This window comes from Protopterus annectens, chromosome 10.part0 (assembly GCF_019279795.1).
Source record: "Protopterus annectens isolate FY-2018-M chromosome 10.part0, PAN1.0, whole genome shotgun sequence".
NCBI classification, from domain to species: domain Eukaryota; kingdom Metazoa; phylum Chordata; order Ceratodontiformes; family Protopteridae; genus Protopterus; species Protopterus annectens.
Window position 1 is genome coordinate 1,033,492,376 of NC_056744.1, and position 22,409 is coordinate 1,033,514,784.

Consider the following 22,409-nt stretch of genomic DNA (forward strand, 5'->3'; position numbering starts at 1 on the left):
AAGATCTACCTTGCACAATTTCTCATATATTGCAAGCTTAGGATACAGGGGGGGGGGGGGGGGTTATATATGGAACTAATTTTAAAAATGTTATTATTGCAAGTATCTCGCTGTTCTTCATTCTCATACAATAATGTCAGATTCAACTTTCTCAAGTAAATTTTGAAATCTATAAATGTATCAATAACATTAAACTTTCTAACTTGAACAAAACCCATTCCTTTTGAAAGCAAATCAGCCATAGTCTCCTCAATGCATAACCTAGAATAATTATAAACAGCAAAATCTTTTTGATGATTAAACACAACAGTAAAAGAAGTTATGTACTCACCATAACGTTCCATGTTTGTAGTCCATCTCGCCCTTCATTCTTACATATGGGTTCATCAGCTCCGATTTGGCCAATTACAAAGCTCGAAGTCTCTCAGTTGGCTCATGGCAAGGTAGGTATCTCATAATAAACTAATAAGAATCCCCAGATCTTGTTTACTGCCATCTATAAAAAAAGGATAGAAGGTATTTCCACAAGGAAAAACAAAGATAAAAGGTCTCCAACTCTAAGGAAGATAGACACCATCTTGTCTCCAGATCCTCCAAGGATACATGGACGGGGGTAGGTTCGTAAGAATGAAGGGCGAGATGGACTACAAACATGGAACGTTATGATGAGTACATAACGTCTTTATGTTCTGTAGTCCTATCTCGCCTTCATTCTTACATATGGGACAGCATCCCTAGCACCTTTTTCTCGAGTGGCTCACAGGAATATATTCCTAAGAACCATGGAACCAAAGGAGGCTCTACCCCTGGAGGCAAAGTCCAATTTGTAATGAGTAATAAAAGTATGAGAGGAAGCCCATGTTGCTGCTGCACATATACTGTCCATTGGAATTCTGGCTTGAAAGGCAGCGGATGTGGACACAGATCTGGTAGAATGAGCTTTAATTTTAAATGGGAGTTCTTTGTCATTAGAAGAGTAAATAAAAGATATGCAATCTGAAATCCAGTTTGATAATGTTATCTTGGAGACTGGCATACCTTTTCTCGTTTCGAAAAAAGATATAAACAATTGGTCTGATGTCCTAAACTCTTTGGTTCTATGTAGCTAGAACTTTAACTGTCTGTGTACATCAAGTTGATGGAACTTATATTCCACTTTATTTGAATGATTTGGAAAAAGACTGTCAGTTCAATAGTTTGACTCGTATTAGATTGAGAACAAATCTTGGGGATGAAGGATGGATTAGTGCGAAGGGAAACTCTTTCTCTATGAAAAATCAAGTAAGGAGGTTTGACAGAGTGCTTGCAGCTCTGACGCTCTTCTGGCAGATGTAATGGCTACCAGAAAAATGATCTTCCATGAAAGGAACTTTACATCACAAGTATGTGAAAGTTCAAAAGGTGGTGAGGTGAGTTTTGAAAGGACAAAATTTAGATCCCAGGGAGATATAGGTTCTTGAAATGGAGGTCTTAGTAAGGTAGTGCCTTTCAAAAAAGATCTACACAATCTTTGAGCCATAAGATTAGGTTCAAGTTGTCCCAAATGAAAATTGGGGATAACTGCTAATTGAACTTTGATTGTAGCAGCAGCTGATCCCTGATGAAAAAGTTTGGTTAGAAATTCTAATACTAAGGGAATGGAGGCTGTGTATGGATCTATGTTTTAGCTCGTGCCCAGAGAGAAAATCATTTCCATTTGCTAGCGAATTTTCTCATAGAAGGTTTATGAGACAACGTCAGGATATGTGTAATTGCAGGGGAAAGATCATGAAGCCTGACTAGGGATGGAAGTGGAGCAGCCACGCTATCAAGTTGAGGGTGTGGAGACAGGGATGGAACGTGCCTGACATATGTGTCAGAAGGTCTGGTACTGGGTCCAGAGTCCATGGATCGTCCAGAAGGTGAGGTCCAAGAAAGGCGAACCAAATCTGACAAGGCCAGTAAGGAGTGATCAGAATCATTCTGCTTCCCAAGGTCTTTGCTTTCTGGGTCATTTTCGATATTAGCGGAAAGGGAGGAAAGGCATAAAGAAGTCCCGAGGGCAAATTGTGGACAAGTGCGTCTCTCGGCATTTCCCCCGGGGGGGGGGGAGATAAGGGAGAAGTAGCTGCTGCATTTGATGTTCATTGGGGTGGCAAACAGATCACAGCAAGGCTGTCTCCATTTGCGGAAAATCTGTTCCGTGACTTTCTGATTCAGAGATCACTCATGTGGCATCAAGATTGCCCCGCTGAGCTTCTCGGCTATCACATTGGCTCTCGCCGGGATATGCATTGCATCTAGAAAGCATTGGGAAGATATTGCCCACTTACAAACATGAAGAGCCTCTCGGCATAGGGGGGTAGGATCTGGTTCCCCCTTGTTTGTTTATATATCATACCACTGACATATTGTCTGACTGGAGTGCTATGGTTCCTAGAGGAAGAAAGTCGTGAAGTGCTTGCAATGCTAGTGGCACTGCTCTCATCTCTAGAACATTGATATGCAAGTGAGCCTAGTGTTTTTGCCATGTGCCTTGGACTGTCCTTCCAAGATAATGCCTCCCCACCCTATCTGGAAGGCATCCGTGATCACAGTAGCAATGGGTTGGTGAAGAATGAATGGTCTCCCTATCATTAGTTGATTGGACTGGATCCACCAACGAAGGTCCTTTTTGCAAGATTCTGTTATTAAAATGGGATGAGATAGAAGCAGTTGCTGAAGAGACCACTGGAAAAGAGTAGCCATTTTAGAATTCTCATATGTAGTCTGGCGAGCAGAACTAGAGTTATAGTAGAGGCCATGGTTCCTAGAAGTCTGAGCACCATCTTCACGTTGACTTTGTGTTGGGGAAGCAGGCTGTATATCTGTTGTTGTAGATTTTGTATTCTGTCTGAAGGAAGGTGAGCCACCATTGCGACTGTGTTTATTTCTGCACCTATAAAAGTCGCATATTGAGATGGTGACGAGGCAGACTTTCCCAATTTATAGTAATGTCTAGCTGAGTGCAGACTCGGATAGTTGCATCCCTGGCTTGTAGAAGTAGGTGCCTGGTGGTGGCAGTCAAGAGCCAGTCATCCAGGTATGGAAACACTTGGAATCCAAGACATCTCAAGTGAGCCGTTACTACCGCCATGCATTTGGTGAACACTCTGAGGGCTGTGGTGAGACCAAAGGGCGGAGTACGAAATTGGTAAAGACTGGCTCCCAGCCAGAAGCGTAAATGACTCCTTGATGCTCTGTCCATTTTTATGTGATAGTACGCATCTTGGAGATCTATGAAGCACATCCAATTGTCTTTCCCTAACAGAGGGAGGATAGACTGCAGTGTTACCATTTGGAACTTGGACTTCTTTACTGATTCGTTTAACTTGCTGAGATCCAAAATGGGCCTCCAGTCCCCTGTTCGCTTTGGCACTAAAAAGAATCTGGAGTAAGTTCCGAATCCTATCTGGTCTGCGGGGACGGTCTGGATGACTCTCTTTTGAAGCAACTTTTGGACTTCTATAGTCGCTTGGTCCCTGTGAGTGGGTGGAACATCTGGGATTTTCTTGGTTAAATGAGGTGGAAAAGAGAAGGGTATAGAGTATCCTCTGGAAATTATTTTTGTACCCACTTGTCTTGTGTGAAGTCATGCCAGGCTTCTGGGTACAAAGATAAGTGACCCGTGACTGGCTCCAGAGAAGCGCAGTCAGGCCCCACATCAGAAGAGCTGATAGGGACATCCACAAAAGGAATCGTGGCCACTCTGGTTTTGCAGACTCCCCCCCTGCCTCTGGGGCGATGTCTACCATTACTTCCTCTTCCTCTGGAGAAGGATTCACCTTATGCATCCAGGAAAAATCTCTGAGATTTCTTGAACCACATTTTTCCGCCTCTCTGACCCTAAAGATATGGTCTAGATGGGACAGAAAATTGTACTCCCACAGCAGAGAGAGTTTTCCCTTCCTGCTCGCATCTGTTGTGTGTGTCTTTGAACTTTGGTTCAAACAGAGAGGAACACTCAAAGGGAGCATTGGTAAATGTAAATTTGAAGGGCTCTGCAAAGTTGCATAAGCACATCCAGGAGTGTCTCCTAAGGGAAACTCCTGAACCCACTGTCCTGCTCACTCCATCTGCTGCGTAAGATATCAGCCTCATGAAGGAGTTAACAATGGAGTTTAAGGTAAACACCTGAGCAGTAACCTTCTCAGGGACACCTTCAGTTAAAGTACCTTGGAGAGTATCTCCTAGCTCCTTTAGGAGATCTCTTTGAAGCCTAGTGAAATGGGTGAAGTAATTCAGTGATCTGAGTGTAAAAGTCGCTGAAGAAAAAATACACTTCCCATATCTGTCCATTGTTCAAGACTCCTTGTTCAGTGGGTGGACAGATGAGAAAGTTTCTGCTAGTTCCTTCTTTGCGGCTGCTGCCACCACCATGGCATTTACAGGCACACTTTTGGTCAAAAATTCTTTATCTTTGGGAGCTGAAAGAAATTTATTGAGCCTTCTGGGGACTGATTCCACGGCATCAGAAGTTTCCCACACCTTTCGACTCACTAAATCTAACAGCTCATTGAAAGGAGAAGACACCCAAGAGGCTGAAGATTGAGACCTGAAAGCCTTCAGGTACACTGACTCCTCATCAGAAGGGGTGACAGCGGGCCAGCCGCCTCTCTGTTTCAGGATCTCTAGGATATCTACGAAGGAGATATCATCAGAGAACAACCTAGGGGACCCTTCTGACTCCTCGAGGTCAGTCTCAGAGGTGATGGACTCATCAGGGGAGTCTACATGCTTCCTCTTGCAAGTTTTCTTCCGAGGAGGCTCCTCAGAAAGGTATTCTGGGAGGTCTCGGAAGACTGGGGGCCACCCAATGGGGGTTTTTGAGGCTACGGGTCTCTGCTGTCACAAGAGAGATGGTGCTGAGACAGAGGTCGGAGCTTGAGGGGGAACAGCTTCGGTACCCTTGTGTGGAGCTGAAGACCTAGACAGCATGCTCCTCATCATCTCGAAGGCAGATCTCTCTGGCTCCGAGAACACCACCGGTTCTGAGGAAGCAGAAGTAGCCCTCTGCTCCAGAGTGATCGGCTCAGAGACAAATGTAGGATCCGTGCTCAGCCGAGCTGACGCACCGAGAGGTAGGCTCGGAACCGAAGAAGTTTGGGGCCGAATGGAGAGCTTCGGCTCCTAGACACCAAGGACGGCACCGAAGGTGTCAGAGCAGAACTCGGCTCCAAGACAGACAGTAGGGGTGCTGGAACTGAGTTTCACAACAAACAGCACTGATAGCTCTGGCTCTGAAAGACCGATGTGGCTCGGAGGAGGAACAGAAGCAGGTAATATGGCCTCACAGGGCTCCAGAACTGATTGGATCGGAGCCGGCAACAAATTTGCTAGCACCAACGACTTCAAGAGTCTAAGCACCACTCTCTCGACATCCTCCTCAGAAAGACTCTTGGAGGATCTGGAGACAAGGTAGGTGATTGAGATCTCTGTAGAATCGGAGATCTGAGTGTCGGGAACACCGGTAATAAATCTCTGGACCGGCTCCTAGGTATGGGTTCAGTAATCGGCTCCGAAAAAGTTGGGGCCAAAACTCAATTTCAATGTCAATAATCTCGACTGGCTCCGAAGGCAGAGGAGTTGAAGAGGTAGAAGGTTTGTCCAGTTTAGCAATTTTTTTGTGGAGGTCTTGATGTAGCAGTCAGTGTGGGAGACTGTCTTTTGACCGACTTGACCTTCTCTTTTTTGGAAGAGGAAGACCTGGAATGAGACGATGAAGAGCTGGCTAAATCCTCCTCAAAAGAAGGTTTAAGGAGATCTTTCAAGATCAATTTGTTCTTCCTTTCCTGGAGAACCCGAGAACTAAAAGAGTGGCAAAAAGTACATGGCTCCCAGGCAATAAACACAAATACTGTGTCAGTCAGGGACATTTTTTGAGAACATTTAAGACACTTTTTGAAACGCAAAGGTTTATGATCTTTAGATTCTTTAGACATATTGTCACAAAAGGTAAACGTAGAGGATGACAGGAAGAGAGGACAAGGTCCTCAAACTTAAATGGGCCTAGCCCTGCTCAAGAAAACAATACACACAAGGAAAAAACAACAGAGGACTAGGTCCTCTAACTTAAATGGGCCTAGCCTTGCTGAGGAAACAACACACTAGGAAAGGCAATAGACGACTAGGTCCTCTAACTTAAATGGGCCTAGCCCTGAAACAAAGGGAAGGTGAGATAGAGAACAAACAAGCAAGCAACAGACAAAAGCTAGAATAGGTCCTAACTAAAAAACAGACCTATGCCTAAGAAAAATTTTAGTAATAGCTAGCACACAGAAAGAAGTGATACCAGTGAGAGAAAAAAAAAAAAAAGGCCTGCGGAAGCGACCACCAACAATTTGCAATAACAATTTGCAATAAAAGTTAGAAAACACACCAACTACTACTAAGTAACAACTGTAAGTTGTTAATTGTAAACTAACTATTATAGTCAAAAAGAACCACAATAGAAAATTTTGAATAAGCAAAATATCCAACTTAGCCACAGACAAGAAAGAGAGCACTTCTGAACTCATAGATGCGGCAAACGAGATCTGGGGATTCTTACTAGTGCATTATGGGATACCTACCTTGCCACAAGCCAACTGAGAGACTTCGAGCTTTGTAATCGGCTCCAAACCCATATGTACGAATAAAGGCGAGATAGGACTGCAGAACATTAGTTGTTAGTACTATGTTCAAACTCATGGCCAATTTCAAAACACTCAATTTGAAAGTTCAACACAAGTGTCCATGCCACAAAAATCATCATGAAGAACACTCATGTCCTCCAGTTCTTGTTCTTGGGTTGGACCCCTTGAAACCCCATGGCTTGGAACCCCACGTGTGGTTGTTTCCTGTTATTGTAACTAACTTCATTTCTAATCCTCTCACTCCTCCTGAGTTCAGGATACTCTTTATCGTAATTGAGGACCATGTCGTCAGTTCTTTCAAGCATGGCCTCATTATTTTCAGAAAAATTAGGAGGAATGGGAAAAGAAGTTCTCAACAGCAGTATTTCTAAACTTTTTATAACTGCCTGGAGGTTTCGGGTAAGCCAAACCATTTGCATAGTCATTCACATCTATCTATTTTGTTCAGCTTGCCAACCTTTAATTTATTAATATGTTGCTCTATGCTGTTATATATTCTAAGATGTTCATATTTCATGGCATTATATTCTCTGCCATCATGGATAGAGTTATCTAAAACAGCAAGCTCTTTAAATAACATGTTAATGTCATTGGTGTTGTACTTAACTAGTAACTCGGGAAGCTCAAGTACACATTTATCAAATAATTGCAATAAATCAAGGTGAAAAGCAAAATTATAAACAAGTCTAGTAGGGAAACGCCAAACCCTTAGGGATGACTAAGTCTTATACATTCTTTAAGGGAAGCATTTTCTAGCTGCAAGTACTTGCAGCGTAGCAATTTGGTATCAAACTCATTCAGCTTACCTTCGATTGAAGAAACCCCATATCTGATATCAGCATTAAAAGTAAGTCCAGTTCGTAACCAGTCCTTGAGTTGTGGAATTTCATTTCCAGTTCTCTGTGCGTGCCCATTACAAACAGCCGCGTTCTGAGAGCGCCTGATTTTAGACTCGCTTGCTTCCAGGTTACACAATTGCACGCCATTTCCTTGTCTAGGTTCCAAGTCAATACGTTGCCTGAAGGCAAGACATTGAGGGGTGAGATTAAAATCCGTGGGCTGTTCGCTAACTTCCTTGTGCAAGTTAGAGACCTCACTTGTGTTGGTACTGTTGAAAAGACCAACGTGCTGGTATAACTTGTCAATCCTTTGGGTTAACTGCAGAACAAGTGCAGTGAGAATAAATTAAAAAGACTTCTGGATACCAGTTGAACCTCTAACAGTGTTTCTAAGCAAGTGCCTTAGGCAATGGTGGTCCTCTGAGATTATTAACAAGCAGAGGCAGTGTCCATCTTAATAGGTAACAAGAAGCAGTGCACAGAACTACAGGCAGGAGACCCTAACATTTGGGGTGGATAAAGTGAGACAGAAAGTACTGAAGTCAAAGCACTTGAGGTGTATGCACCACAACAGGTTGCTTAACAAACTCCAACATGGATTCACAGCAGGCAAATTCTGTCAGACTAATATGATCCACTTCTATGCCTGGGTTGCCAATAATGTGAACAGATATCATTCCCTGGATCTGATCTATATAGACTTCAAACGTCTTTGACTTGATCCCATATCAGAATGTTCTTGTAAAATCAGAGGACGAGTAAATTTCAAACTGTACAGGTGGGTGAACTGTGAAGAAGGTAGAAAACAGATGGTCATAGCACAAGAGGATATCTCAGGGAGGAAAAAGAGAGTGAGAGATATATGATAACTGATAGTAAGATGCTGAGATCTGCCCAGGAACCAGCACTATTTGCTTTATTCATCTCTGACTTCACACATGGTACAAAAAAAAAAAGTAAAGAGCTGAAGGCATGGTCTCAATGTTGGTCCACTTCAACCTTTTCAAGAACATGGTAACACAGGCAGTGAAAAATTAACTAGTGTACAGTATATGAGTGCAGCCCAACTTAAGAAAACATAGCAAGAGGAGAACCTGGGGATTAATATTAGGAAAAAAAAAACATGAACCTTTAAGGCTCAGTGTGGAAGGAAAATAACAATAGAAAACCATTGTTAGCATATAAATATACAGTTGTGTAGAATCTGGAGTGAGGAAATGAACGATGCCTCTCTCAGGCCCTTGGAAAATACAAATAGAATCCTGTGCAAGTTCTGGATGTCATAATGACAGAAATATATCATACTGCTGGATATTGTATTAAAAATATGGAAAAAAGCAACCAGGAGGACAATGGGGGGGGTGGGGGAGATAATCTTGTATGAAAAAAGCCTTAAGCAACTTGATGATCTTTAGCACTACGAAAAACAAATGATTGAAGGAATGTGATATGTACTTACACGGCATTAACATGGAAGGGTAATGTGTGAAAGCTGAATAGGAAAACCATGGTGTGCAGAGGGAGAACTAATTGCTAGACAAAGAGAACTCAGTTCAACGGGTCTATGTCAGTTAATCGACCGTTCAGAATTTTGAATACTAGATGTTCGAACGGGGAAGTTCGAAAAACAAAAATGTTGAAGCCGCAGAAATACGAATTCTTTCCCAGGGAAAGAATTCAGTAGGCTGTTTCTGCGGATTCGACATTTTCTTCACTTTGGTGCGAAAGTTACGGATCGGGTTAAGGTAAGTGTGCAAGTATGACGGACTTTAGGGTTAGGGTGCGGGTAAGGTAAGTGTGCGATAGTGACGGACTTTAGGGTTAGGGTGCGGGTAAGGTAAGTGTGCGATAGTGACGGACTTTAGGGTTAGGGTGCGGGTAAGTGTGCGACAGTAACGGACCTTAGGGTTAGGGCTTGAGTTAAGATTAGTGCATAGATAGTTGTGTATGTAAGGTTTAGTGTAGGTTTATTAGGTTTTTGGTGTGCTTGTGTTGTGTGTGTGTGTGTGTGTGTGTGTGTGTGTGTGTGTGTGTGTGTGTGTGTGTGTGTGTGTGTGTGTTTCCTGGAACAGTGAACTTTTTCCCTGGAAAAAAATTTGCTGTTCTGAGGTTTCGATGTTGTCATATTTCGAACTTCCACGTTCGAACATATGGTATTTGAAATTTTGGAAGTTCGATTATATGACATAGACTCAGTTCAACCTAGCCATTAAGAAGCATTTCTTCAGTAGAGGGGGGCATACAGGAAGAATAAGTTAACGCAATGAGCATTCGGGGCTAAGGGCAGGACACAGCCTCTCCACCCATGCCAAATGGTCAATTAGCTCAACAGACAAAATCTCTGATTCAGCAAGAAATGGTAAAGCTACACAGCGAAACGTCTCATTAGTGGCTTATTACATGTCTCTGAATCAAACACACTGCTCTAGTGTTCTCCCTTCCAGCCAACACACTGCAGTAGCACAGACAACCCCTGCAGCACTCTCTCATGCCCACATACAAACACACATTCAGACACCCATGCACACATATCCTAACATCTATACTCATTGTCTCCCATTCATGAAAACATTCACTCACATGCACACCAACCCACTTTAACATGCACATGGACAAGCATCCATATACAGCCCCATACAACAGCTCACACTCACAGAAATACTCACTCACATACCATCATATACAGAGTTGAAATCCCCTTCATTACTTCAGAAGTGCAACTATCCAGGCACACAGAATGACACACTTGCACACATACAGACATACTCTGATGCCTCTAAAAAGACATGAATGCATGCACACAGATATATATATATATATACATACACACACATATATAGGTGACTTCAACATCGATTGGAATTCCTTCTCATCTAGCTCCCCATCTAGCAGCATAAATCTACATGGCTTTTCTCAGCTCATATCCACTCCTACCAGACTAGGTAAACCCCAAAACAAAGACAGCATCCTGGACTGGATCCTTACTAATAAAGATCCTGACCAGTACTCAGCAGGTACTCACCCAGAGGACATGAGTGATCACTTACTCACCTATGTTATCAAATTCAAGAAAATCACCCCCCTTCTTACAACCATAAAAAAAATCAGGAACAATAATAAATTCAACGCCTCCATTTTTCAAACTGAACTTAAAGCCCACAACTGGACAATACTCAAGTCTCTTCCTCTTGAAGAGGCAGTTATCTACTTCAACACCACCTTCCTCAAGATTCTAGATTCCCATGCTCCAATATGGTCCATTAGAACTAAAACCAAAACTGCACCATGGCTCTCTAAGGAAACAAAATCCAAAATCCTATCTAGAAACAAGATGTGGGTCACATGGCACCTCTAAAGACCCACACTCCCATCAAACCTTCCGGCAACTTAGAAATGAAACTAAAAAATGATCTTAAATGATAAAAAAAGCTTCTTCCTCCACCTCCAACACAAACACCTTAATAATCCACAAAAATTCTGGGCAGGCTTAAACAAGCTCCTGCACCCAGGCCAGGCAACCACCCCCACTCCAACAACTTGCAAACAACAGTGCCCTGTAAACATTGCTAACACATTCAATAGTTTCTTCACAGAAACTATACAATCCCTGGCCACACAATTCAAACAAACAACCAGCCCACTCCACTACCCATGCCAGCAGAATACTACAACTACATCAGATCATCTATTTACCTTCGATCCAGTACCCATATCCTTTATAACATCTCTTCTTAAAAAACTAAAACCCACTAAGCTAGCAGCTAACCTTCTCCCAGCTGAGTTTCTGCAAAAAGCAGCTGAGGCCATTTCCTATCCCGTCTCCATAATCATAAACCGTACCTTGTCAGAAGCCTTCATCTCCTCCATATGGAAAATGTCCCACATTATTCCTCTCCATAAAGGTGGTAGCTCACTAGAGCTAACCAACTACAGACCTATAGCTATACTCTCACCCCTGGCCAAACTTATGGAAAAGTGTGTCCACAAACAACTGATGGAACACCTCACCAAAAATAAAATTCTAGCTAACTCCCAACATGGCTTCAGGCCAAATCACAGTACCACATAGGCCAAATCACAGTACCACATCAGCCCTACTATCCTTTTCTAATACCATCAATAACTTCAGAAACAATAATAAACTATCATCTGCTCTTTTCTTAGACCTCTCCAAGGCCTTTGATATGGTGAACCACATTCAACTCCTCCATACATTAAAAAAACTATCACTCAGCAATTCCACGCTGAAATGGTTCCAATCCTACCTGTCCAATAGGCAACAGGCTGTTCTATGGCAGGACAAATTATCTACATGCCTACCTGTTACACTTGGAGTTCCCCAAGGATCTATTCTTGGCCCTCTTCTCTTCACCATCTTGGTTAATGACCTGCCCACAATCACGCCCATGCGACATGCATTCAATATGCAGATGATTCGACTATCATCAGCACTGCCTCCAACCTGGCAGACCTCACTGCTTCAACCCAAGACACCTTCAACCTAATAGAAAATGGTTCTCAAGTCGGCAACTAGTTCTCAACCCCAACAAAACAAAACTACTTACTTTCGCACCCACTAACAAGACTCTTCCCCCACCTCCTCTATTACATCCTCCAATGGAATCACTATATCACCAGAAGCTCACACAAAGCTATTAGGTGTTACCATTGATAACTCCCTTAAATTTGACACCCATTTCAATCTTACCATCAAAACCATCAATAAAAGTTTGGCTCTCTCTATAAAGTAAAACACTTTCTCACTCCTCACGCTAAAATTACAATTGCCAGCACACACCTACTATCAACTCTTTTCTATGCCTCCCTCTTTACAAACCTAAACAAGACAACCCTTAAACTTGCTTCTTGTTACAATCACATAGCTAGATTTGCCACAAATTCCACCTTTAGAACGCACCACTGCACTAACTTGAAGCAACTAGGGTGGTTAGAGTTTTCCAGCCAACTCCATTTCAACCAACTCAAAACGGCTCACCAGATACTGTATCACCCAGAGAAAACACCAGCTCTGAAAACATCATTCACCCCTATATTAACCTGCAATCTTTATGCTCCTCCAATAAGATCTTAGCTCAAACTACCAAAGCCAATAATTCTGCTGGGGATTCTCTATTCTCAAACTTTGTAGGTAAAATGTGGAACTCTCTACCGACCATGCTCACCTCAGAACCCTCACTCCTACAATTCAAAAAAAGCTTAAACCCCATCTCAATACTCTCTGGCAATGTCCCTGTTCCAAACCTGATTAACCACTATCATTTACCCTTCTCTTACCTCACTATCGTTAACCGCTTTTTAACAAGGCGCCTCGCCTTTGTAACTGACCTATGTTTTTTTTTATATGCTGCTGTTGTTTTTTTTCCCAAGATGTGATGTATCTTTATATTGTATTTAGAACTCAACTATCTTCCTTTTTTTGCATTAACAATGTTCATATGTCTGTTATGTACTTGGAGCTTTTCTCCCCGGGCCTCCGCTGAAAATGGACATGTATCCAGTCGGACTCTCCCGGTAAACAAATGTAAAATAAAATAAATAAATAAATAAATAAATAAATAAATAATAAATATATATGTGTATATATGTAGATATAGATATATATATATATATATGAGGAAAACACACACACATAGTGACTCTAGTTACATATAATGTAAGTATTGTTGACTATAGGTTATTCTGATGAAGCTCTTCCACCTGAATAAGAGCGAAAGCTTAATCATCTATTCAGTGTCTGAGTTTTTATTTCCTTTCTACTAGCTCAGTATTAATTACTACGCCTAAAAAAAGTCTGAATTTATATAATTAAGATTCTTCTAGTGCACGGTGTTTATTTTATATATATATATATATATATATATATATATATATATATATATATATATATATATATATAGACACACACACACACACACACACACACACACACACACACACACACCCCTGCTACACTTACTTTGAATGTATTGCAACTACTCCCATAGGAGAGAATGAGTAAACGCAGTCAAAAGACTGCATTCATTTTTTCCTTCTAGAAATTCTCTGAATCACTCTGCACAGTTAATGTTAATCAGAAACTGTCACTATATACAGGAGAGAGAAAATAGCTAATGAGTGCTATCCATTCCCCTAGACTGCTACATTAACGTGGAGCTTCCCAGCCAAGACAATTTTCCATGTTACAACCTCTGCTTAGGGAAAATCAGACAGGGAGACTTTTTTTCTGAATCAGAAAGACTTACTGCTATGTGGAAACCTTCTGAGTTAAGGCTTCCACATTGTTGGCAAGACATGTGAAACATTTAAAAAAAGCTTGGGGATACCTGGCATGAAATAAGGGAAAGGAATAGGCAGTTGTCCTGGGCTAGCTGCAACATTCATGCAGACAAAGACAGATTCACATTATTTTTCTGTAAGCATTTACACTGCAATATGATAAGTATATGTCAGTTTATGTCAGTTCATCTTCAGGGAAGACAATTTTGCATATTTTGCTATACAGGTTAGTAAAAAAACTGCTAAACGTTCCTACAGGCAACCACAATGCTTGCAGAACAAAACAAGTCAAACATAAGATATGGCAAAAAAGACTACTCTGGCCTGTAACAGATGGCTGAAGCAAGTTTCCACCTTCTAAAATATATCTGCCTCTTCCTCATTCAGCTGGAGTATCTGTCACTCTTGACATCATGATCCCATTTACAAGAAGAACTAACACAATTGGTTAATTGACAATTCCGCAATATACTGTGCAGGCAAAACTCATATTCACTACTTACTTTTGCGAGCTACTCATGCACAGTGTATTACCGTGTCCCCAAAACATTTTAAGCAGCATCTAAATGTATATATTTTTAATATTGTCAGTAATAATACATTGCTTTTTCACTGTGTGTAGTAGGTCTGTTGCATCCCACCTTAACACAAATGTTGGTTCTGCAACAGATTTCTCTATATCATAACTTCATCCTGGCAATCCTTGGAATTTATACATTCACTCCATCAGTTTTAAATTTACAGCATCCCATCACCACTTCATCATTTTTATTCCTGCAGTACACAACACTAAACAAGCCACTTGATCAGAATGTGCCCCTAAGTTGTCCCTGAAAAGGGACACTTGTGTCCATTGGGTTTTCCTGGTTCATAAATGTAAAAAATAAAATAAGTAACCATTATGCAGCAGCACTATACCCTTTTTGGAACATTCATGACATTTCAACAAATGGAACAATCAAGAGAAAGAAAGTTATTTCAGATATTAAATGAAAAATGAATTAAACAAACTGGGCAAACATTTATTATCTACAATCAGTAATGTATATCAACAAAAAACCTAAAACACCAAAAGCAAATCCCAATAGAACAATCTAAATGCACGCACAGAAATCACAAGATATATCAATTGAAAGTACGAGGTGATCCAAAGAATGATTTCATCTGATAACCTTTCCAGCTGAGCCTTAGATAAACTAAATGAAACAATTACTGCATTTCCCTCCTCCAGGCAATATGCAGCACTTCAGCATTACCTTTCTAACTGTGTCTCCTTTTTACTCAGTTTTCCAGAAGAATTAGTCAGCATTCACATTCCTCCTTAGACTACACAATTGCCCACTTCAAAACAAATTATGGTGCCACAGAAATATCATCTCTGTCAGGTTGGCCTGAACATCTGACATACTTCAAAACACTCATGAGCAAACTTCAACTTACAAAGGGGCAGCTAGTGGCAGCAGGATCTCATCTCACTAAATTGACAGGAGTGTAAACCGTGGAAGATCACATTCTATATTCCATTAATGAAGAACTTGCTTAGCACCTGAAAAAATTTCAATTTTCCCTTAAAGATTCAATGCATTCATCTACATTTGTTCACTACTCCTTAAGCATAAAATACACAAATACCATCTTTTGCCCTATTAGTACATATCTTAGTAGCCCTTTCCTTCACCCCTTTTCACACACTAGATGGAATCACACTGACAATGCTATGCTGTTCAGGATTCAAACAGTCTCATTGACCAAATACCAAGTTCCCTAGCCATGTAAATAACGAATGCAAATACCCACAAAAATAAGAACTTTATCACCTACCAAATAAAAACTTTTGTACCAGAATTATAATACAAATGCATAACTACAGATACATGATATCCCAGATATGCGCAGAATTAGTCCAAAATGATACAAAAATCACTGAACCCACAGACATTGCCAACATACTGGCAGACAGGTTCAGTGCAAACTTCACCCCCCTCTCCCCCCCCAAAAGGAGAGATAACTATCCCAACGGAGTGTAGCCTCCCAGACATCTCTAATGCACAGGTGAAAGCTGCTCTCTCTAAAGCTAAAAACACAGCATCAATGGGACCGGATGGTGTCCCCGGCTGTGTGCTACACGAACTCAACGAGGAACTAAACCCGCATATAAGGCAGCTGTTTAATCTTAGCCTTACCACAGGATACGTGCCCAAGGAGTGGCGTACGGCAACTGTGGTCCCACTCCACAAAGGCGGTACCTCTACGGACCCTGGAAATTACTGCCCCATAAGCTTAACAAGCCTGGTCTGCAAAGCTATGGAGAGGATCATAATGGAACTCATAAACAAAGACATAGGGGACTTGCAGACATTGGACCCGACCCAGTTTGGCTTTGTCAAGGGCAGATCATGCCTTTTGAACTTGGTCGACTTCTTCAAAACAGTCACCAAGGCCATTGATGAGGGAAAGGCAGTCCATACAGCCTACCTCGACCTTGCAAAAGCTTTCGACACAATACCCCACTCGGGTATTATAGAGAAACTTACCAGCTTAAATGTAAACCCATATGTCACAAGATGGGTTGCAAACTGGCTAAAGGACAGAACCCACAGGGTTAGACTTGCTGGCGCCATGTCAGACTCCAAGCCGGTCACAAGTGGGGTCCCACAGGGCTTAGTCCTTGGCCCCCTGTTGTTCGGCATCTACTTCTCAGAAGTACAGGCAAACATAGGAGGACTATGGCTGACAAAGTTTGCAGATGACTGCAAACTGGGCGCCAAAGTGGAAAGTACATCGGACACAGATATCCTTCAGAGGGGTCTCACGGAAACTGATAATTGGTGCCAGAGCCATGGCCTGAAGTTAAATGCCAAAAAATGTATAGTCATACCCTTCGGGAAAAATAAGGTAACCCCAAGCTACCATATAGGTGGCAATCCATTAAGCACAGAAGAGGTTATCAGGGACCTGGGGACCCAGGTTGACAGTGGCCTTTCTTTTGACACTCACATTGCTAAAGTGGTTAGAAAGACCTTCTACATTGCCCACCTGATCATGAAGGGATTCACATCCAGATCAAGTGAGGTCATTGTTCCCTGTACTCTTCACTTATCAGACCAATGATCGAGTACAATGCCCCATTCGGGATGTATCTCACCCGACACCTGCAGCAATTGGAGAGACCCCAAAAGTTCCTCACCAAAAGGATAAAGGGACTCCAAAATCTGTCATATGCTGCCAGACTGAAGAAACTCCAGCTCTATTCAGTCGCATACCGCCTGCTCAGAGGTGACCTGTGCCTGACATACAAGGCCATGTCCAACCCGGAATTAATGGACATGCTCCACCTCAAAAAATCCAACTCTACCAGATCCACTAGAGCAAGTGACTTAAACCTTAGCACGGATATAAATAGGACATGCTGGAGGGATAGATTTGTCACCCAGAGACTCCCTATGCTGTGGAATAAAATCCCAGTCCATGTGAGGCAGAGCACCTCGCTGGCTCTGTTCAAGAGAAATCTTGACCAGTGGATGGGAGATCGTAAGTTTACCCCGGGAATCATCTCTGTGTCACTGCTGGACAGAGGCACAACAAACTAATGGGCACAGTATTTTTTAACATAAGGGGTGGCGTAAGCCACAAAACGTTGGGCTAGGCTTATAAATGCCTTAGGGCAGATAGCCTAGTATAAACCTATGAACCTATGAAAAAGTGCAACTCCCAAAATGCATCAGTCCTTCATACTGAATATCCTCTTCTATTCTCACTGGCTTCTTTCACTTAAATGCTTCTGTGCAGCTGAACTTACCTCCTGCTACATAAAATAATTCATTGAACTCTTGTAGCTTCTTAATTACTTCATTCATTTTGCCAACTTCTATGATGATATCTTGTTTAGAATGTCAGCCCTGTTCAAACGCACACCTCTCTCAACATAGGTTCACACTTAAGCTACTAGAAAATAATGATTATCTAAAATACTATTGAATAAATCATCTAAATATCCCTTTATTTTACAATTTTACAAAATTATTGGGTTTCTTTCCATATTTCAAATGAAATGCACGGTCACCTCTATAACTCAATTTCAACACAAATAAGTGCTTTCAAACCATCCACCAACCCACTCTACATTCCTCCCAAGTAATATGTGCCACTGCCAAATACACAACTATTGGCTAACAGTGAATAAAGATGTTGGACTTTCTATGTAACAGATTAAGAGATCTGCTGTATTTGGCAGTGGGAGTGGGTGTGTTGGGTGGGAGGTGGCAAGTGCCCAGAAGAAAAGTTATTGCATACGGATTCCCGTCAAAACACATTTTTTGACACAACCTTGCAATTAGTGGAACAATAAGTCAGAAGTAATTAAGTTTTGCATTATATGTATATTTCGCACCGTCTCTATTTTCTCTTCGGGTTACAGTGGAAAAACGTTCCTAAGCTGTGTGGCTACTAAAGGAAATTATCATCATTATACGAAGAGGCATAAATGCACACTGTATAATTTTGTAAACAATTTGCACTTTGTAAATTATTTTGTTATTACGGTATGCTCGACATTAAAAAAAAATTGCCATTCAAATAGCAGGATACAGTAACAAGTACAATTATTATGCACGGCGTTATGATCTCTTGTATACCTTTAATGGCATATCAGAATAAGAAAAGGGTGATGAATGAACAGTTTCCGACACAGACTCTGACTATTTTGGATGGCGGGAGTTAAGTCCCTCAATGCCAGTCTGTAAAATGTATAGCTGTGATCAACTCATTTGAACAAAGAGTAGTTAACCAGCTCACTTGAATAGACAGTGCTCCCGAGTGGCCCCTAAACAGACGCAATAACGCTTATGGGTTTACCCAAATAAACCAACAAGACTACACTGTACAAATACTTCACGTACCACTGGGTACACAGAAGTTACGAATATTTTTGTCACTTTAATACACTTGATAGTTAAATGCAACGTTTTTGCAATAACGAACGTTTGAAACATACCCCGTCTACTAGTATAATACGTCCAGAACAGGAACTGGTTGTAAAAAAATTATCTGCTCCATTGATAAAATTCACAATGTTTACTATGTCTTCATCAACACTCCCTTTTTTACTGAAATCTATTTTATGTAAACACTGCTGCTTCCAGTGTTTAAATAAATGCAATCCTTCCATTGCGTGCTCAAAAAACTACCATAAATGTGCGTTAAACAGTATCATTCTTGCAACTAATTTTACTCTACTAAGAGTAACATCTTATACTAAATAAGTATAACAGCCATCTTGTTTCTACGGCAAACTCAACGTCCAAAGTTACCTAAACACGCAGCTGCTGAACGCGTCAAGTCAGAAACTAAAGTTCGTGTCATACAGCTCGAGAGGGTGTGAGCAAGAAGGACTATTGAAGTTTTCTCCCTTTACTATTCTTCAGGTAAAGTGATGACAATTTGAACTGTCATACGATTTGAATCTTGTTGATAGTCTGTTTCTTTTCCTATTTATTTTATAATGATATCTATAGAAAAGTATGCAGTCAGATTTAAGTAAGGTGCAGAAAACGTGTCTAATACAATACGTCATATTTTGCTCAGAAGTTGATTTTTATAACCGCAATTGCAAGTGTTATTTGAGCTTTGCTATATAAGTGGATATAGACAGACTGCACGGAACATGTTGCGGGATTGCAGTTGACTCTGAAGTAGTTATGGTTAGTACGTTATGAATTGGCGTTTTGACAGCAGATTGTGCAGCATGTGCATTGCTTTACTAAAGTTCACATTTACTGTTCGCATTGTTGTCAAGTACGCTGGCAGAAGTTGAGTTTAATAAAACCCGTGCAGATTATATGGGCAGTGTCAAGTTTCCACTACCAGCAGCCCCACTAACATTGACCAGTCCTTTGGCACTAACAGCGATACACTTACTCTGACGGGAGTTCACTGTACCATTTTATGGTCAGTGTATAATAGGGTTGCCACCTTTTCAAATGCCCAAAATGGGACACTTTTTGTAGAAATGTGAGATTTTGCAGGACGCAGGACAAAACATACCCACGGCTAGTGCAAAGGAAAGAACTTCACTTTTTTGCCAAAATAAATACATATTTTATACCATTTGCTTTACTTATACTATTTCATATAATATTTATGTGTTTCAGATACATAGGTTCATAGGTTCATACTAGGCTATCTGCCCAAGGGCATTTATAAGCCTAGCCCAGATTTTTGTGGCTTTCGCCACCCCTTTAGTTTGAAGGATACTATGCCCATTATTTTGCTGTGCCTCTGTCAAGCAGTGACACTGAGGTAATCCCTGGGGTATACCTGCGATCTCCCATCCATTGGTCAAGATTTCTCTTGAACAAAGCCAGCGAGGTGCTCTGCCTCACATGTACCGGGATTTTGTTCCACAGCATAGGGAGTCTCTGGGTGATGAATCTGTCCCTCCAGCATGTCCTATTAATAACCGTGTTAAGGTTTAAGTCTCTTGCCCTTGTAGTTCTGATGGATTTAGATTTTTTGAGGTGAAGCATGTTCATCAATTCCGGGTTGGACATGGCCTTGTATGTCAGGCACAGGTCACCTCTGAGCAGACGGTAAGCGACTGAATAGAGCTGGAGTTCCTTCAGTCGGGCAGCATAAGACATATTTTTGAGACCCTTTATCCTTTTGGTGAGGAACTTTTGGGGCCTTTCCAATTGCTGCAGGTGTCGGGTCAGATACATTCCGAATGGGGCATTGTACTCAATCATTGGTCTGAATAGTGACGATGACCTCCCTTGATCTAGATGTGAATCCCTTCATGATCAGGTGGGCAATGTAGAAGGTCTTCCTAACTACTTTGGCAACGTGAGTGTCAAACGAAAGGTTACTGTCAACCTGGGTCCCCAGATCCCTGATAACCTCTTCTGTGCTTAGTGGATTGCCACCTATGGTAGCTAGGGGTAACCTTGTTTTTCCCGAAGGGTATGACTATGCATTTTTTGGCGTTTAACTTTAGGCCATGGCTCTGGCACCAGTTATCCGTTTCTATAAGACCCTTCTGAAGGATATCTGTGTCAGATGTGTTCTCGACTATGGCGCCCAGTTTGCAGTCATCTGCAAACTTTGTCAGCCATAACCCTCCTGTGTTTGCTTGTACTTCTGAAAAGTAGATGCCGAACAAGAGTGGGCCCAGGACTGAGCCCTGTGGGACACCACTTGTGACAGGCTTTGAGTCTGACATGGAGCCAGCAACTCTGACCCTGTGGGTTCTGTCACTTAGCCAGTTTGCAACCCATCTTGTGACGTATGGGTTTACATTTAAGCTGGTGAGTTTTTCAATGATACCTGAGTGGGGTATTGTGTCGAAAGCCTTTGCCAGGTCAAGGTAGGCTGTGTGGACTGCCTTGCCCTCATCAATGGCCTTGGTGACTGTTTCGAAAAAGTCAACCAGGTTTAAAAGGCATGATCTGCCTTTGACAAAGCCAAACTGGGTTGGATCCAATGTCTGCAAGTCCCCTATGTCTTTATTTATGAGTTCCATTATGATCCTCTCCATAGCTTTGCAGACCAGGCTTGTCAAGCTGATGGGACGGTAATTTCCAGGGTCGGTGGAGGCACCGCCTTTGTGAAGTGGGACCACAGTTGCTGTACGCCACTCCTTGGGTACGTATCCTGAGGTGAGGCTAAGATTAAACAGCTGCCCTAACTGCGGGTTTAATTCCTCATTGAGTTCGTGGAGCACACAACCGGGGACACCATCTGGTCCCATGGATGCTGTGTTTTTCGCCTTGGAGAGAGCAGTTTTCACCTGAGCATTTGAGATGTTTGGGGGGCTACAATCCTCTGCTATAGATATCTCTCCTTTGGGGGGGGGGATTTGCACTGAACCTGTCAGCCAGTATGTTGGCAATGTCTGTAGGTTCAGTGATTTTTACATCATTTTGAACTAATTCTGAGCATATCTGGGAGTTTCCTCCCAGGTTTCTAACATAGCTAAAAAAGGCCTTATGATTGTCTTTTGAGTCCTTAGCGACTTTTCTCTCAAAATTTGCCTTGGATGATTTTATGAGAGATCTTAGTTTTATACTTATAATGATCAAGGGTGTCTTCCCTTTTAAGGATTTTGCTCTATCTTGCAGTAGCTTCCTCCTTTTGTTGTAGAGCTTGTTTATGGCTGGGGTCCACCAGACTGGACGCTTGCCTTTGGTACAAAGAGTCTTTGTTTTGTTTGGGATTGCCTGATCCATGCAGTCCTATTGGTGCTGGTAGAAGGCATTTGTAAGTGATTCAGCGGCTTGAGTAATGGTTTCCGCAGGCTCGGGGGCCTTGAAAGAGACCACACTTAAGTGTGAAGTCGGCTTTTGAGAAGTTCTTCACTGTGGTCTTTTTTATCTGGGGTGGGGGCGGGATGTGGACTTCCAGTGAGATTAGTTTATGATCTGATCTCACCAGTGAGGGGTATACTTCCGGTGTTGAACATTGTGACCCCATGTTCGTGATGATGAGATCTAGTATGTTTTCTCCTCTTGTGGGGATGGTGACTAGTTGTTCCATGGCATTTGAGTTTATGAACTCTAGGAACCTTTGGGCTAGAGTGTTGGGGCTTGAGTAGTGATCCCAATCTATATTCGGGTAGTTGAAATCA

The 22,409-nt window shown here is 41.8% G+C and overlaps 2 protein-coding genes across 2 annotated transcripts in view; one reads left to right on the plus strand and one right to left on the minus strand.

The window, feature by feature from the left end:
• Positions 1–19,073, minus strand: part of TYW3 (tRNA-yW synthesizing protein 3 homolog) — a 286,230-nt gene extending 267,157 nt beyond the window's left edge. The window contains exon 1 of the mRNA XM_044085798.1: positions 18,783–19,073. Within this exon, the coding sequence (XP_043941733.1) occupies positions 18,783–18,956 (174 nt within the window). The 5' untranslated portion in view covers positions 18,957–19,073. The remainder of the gene's footprint in view (positions 1–18,782) is intronic.
• Positions 19,074–19,092: 19 nt separating this feature from the next.
• Positions 19,093–22,409, plus strand: part of CRYZ (crystallin zeta) — a 233,433-nt gene continuing 230,116 nt past the window's right edge. The window contains exon 1 of the mRNA XM_044085797.1: positions 19,093–19,212. The gene's annotated coding sequence lies outside the window, so the exon portion shown is untranslated. The remainder of the gene's footprint in view (positions 19,213–22,409) is intronic.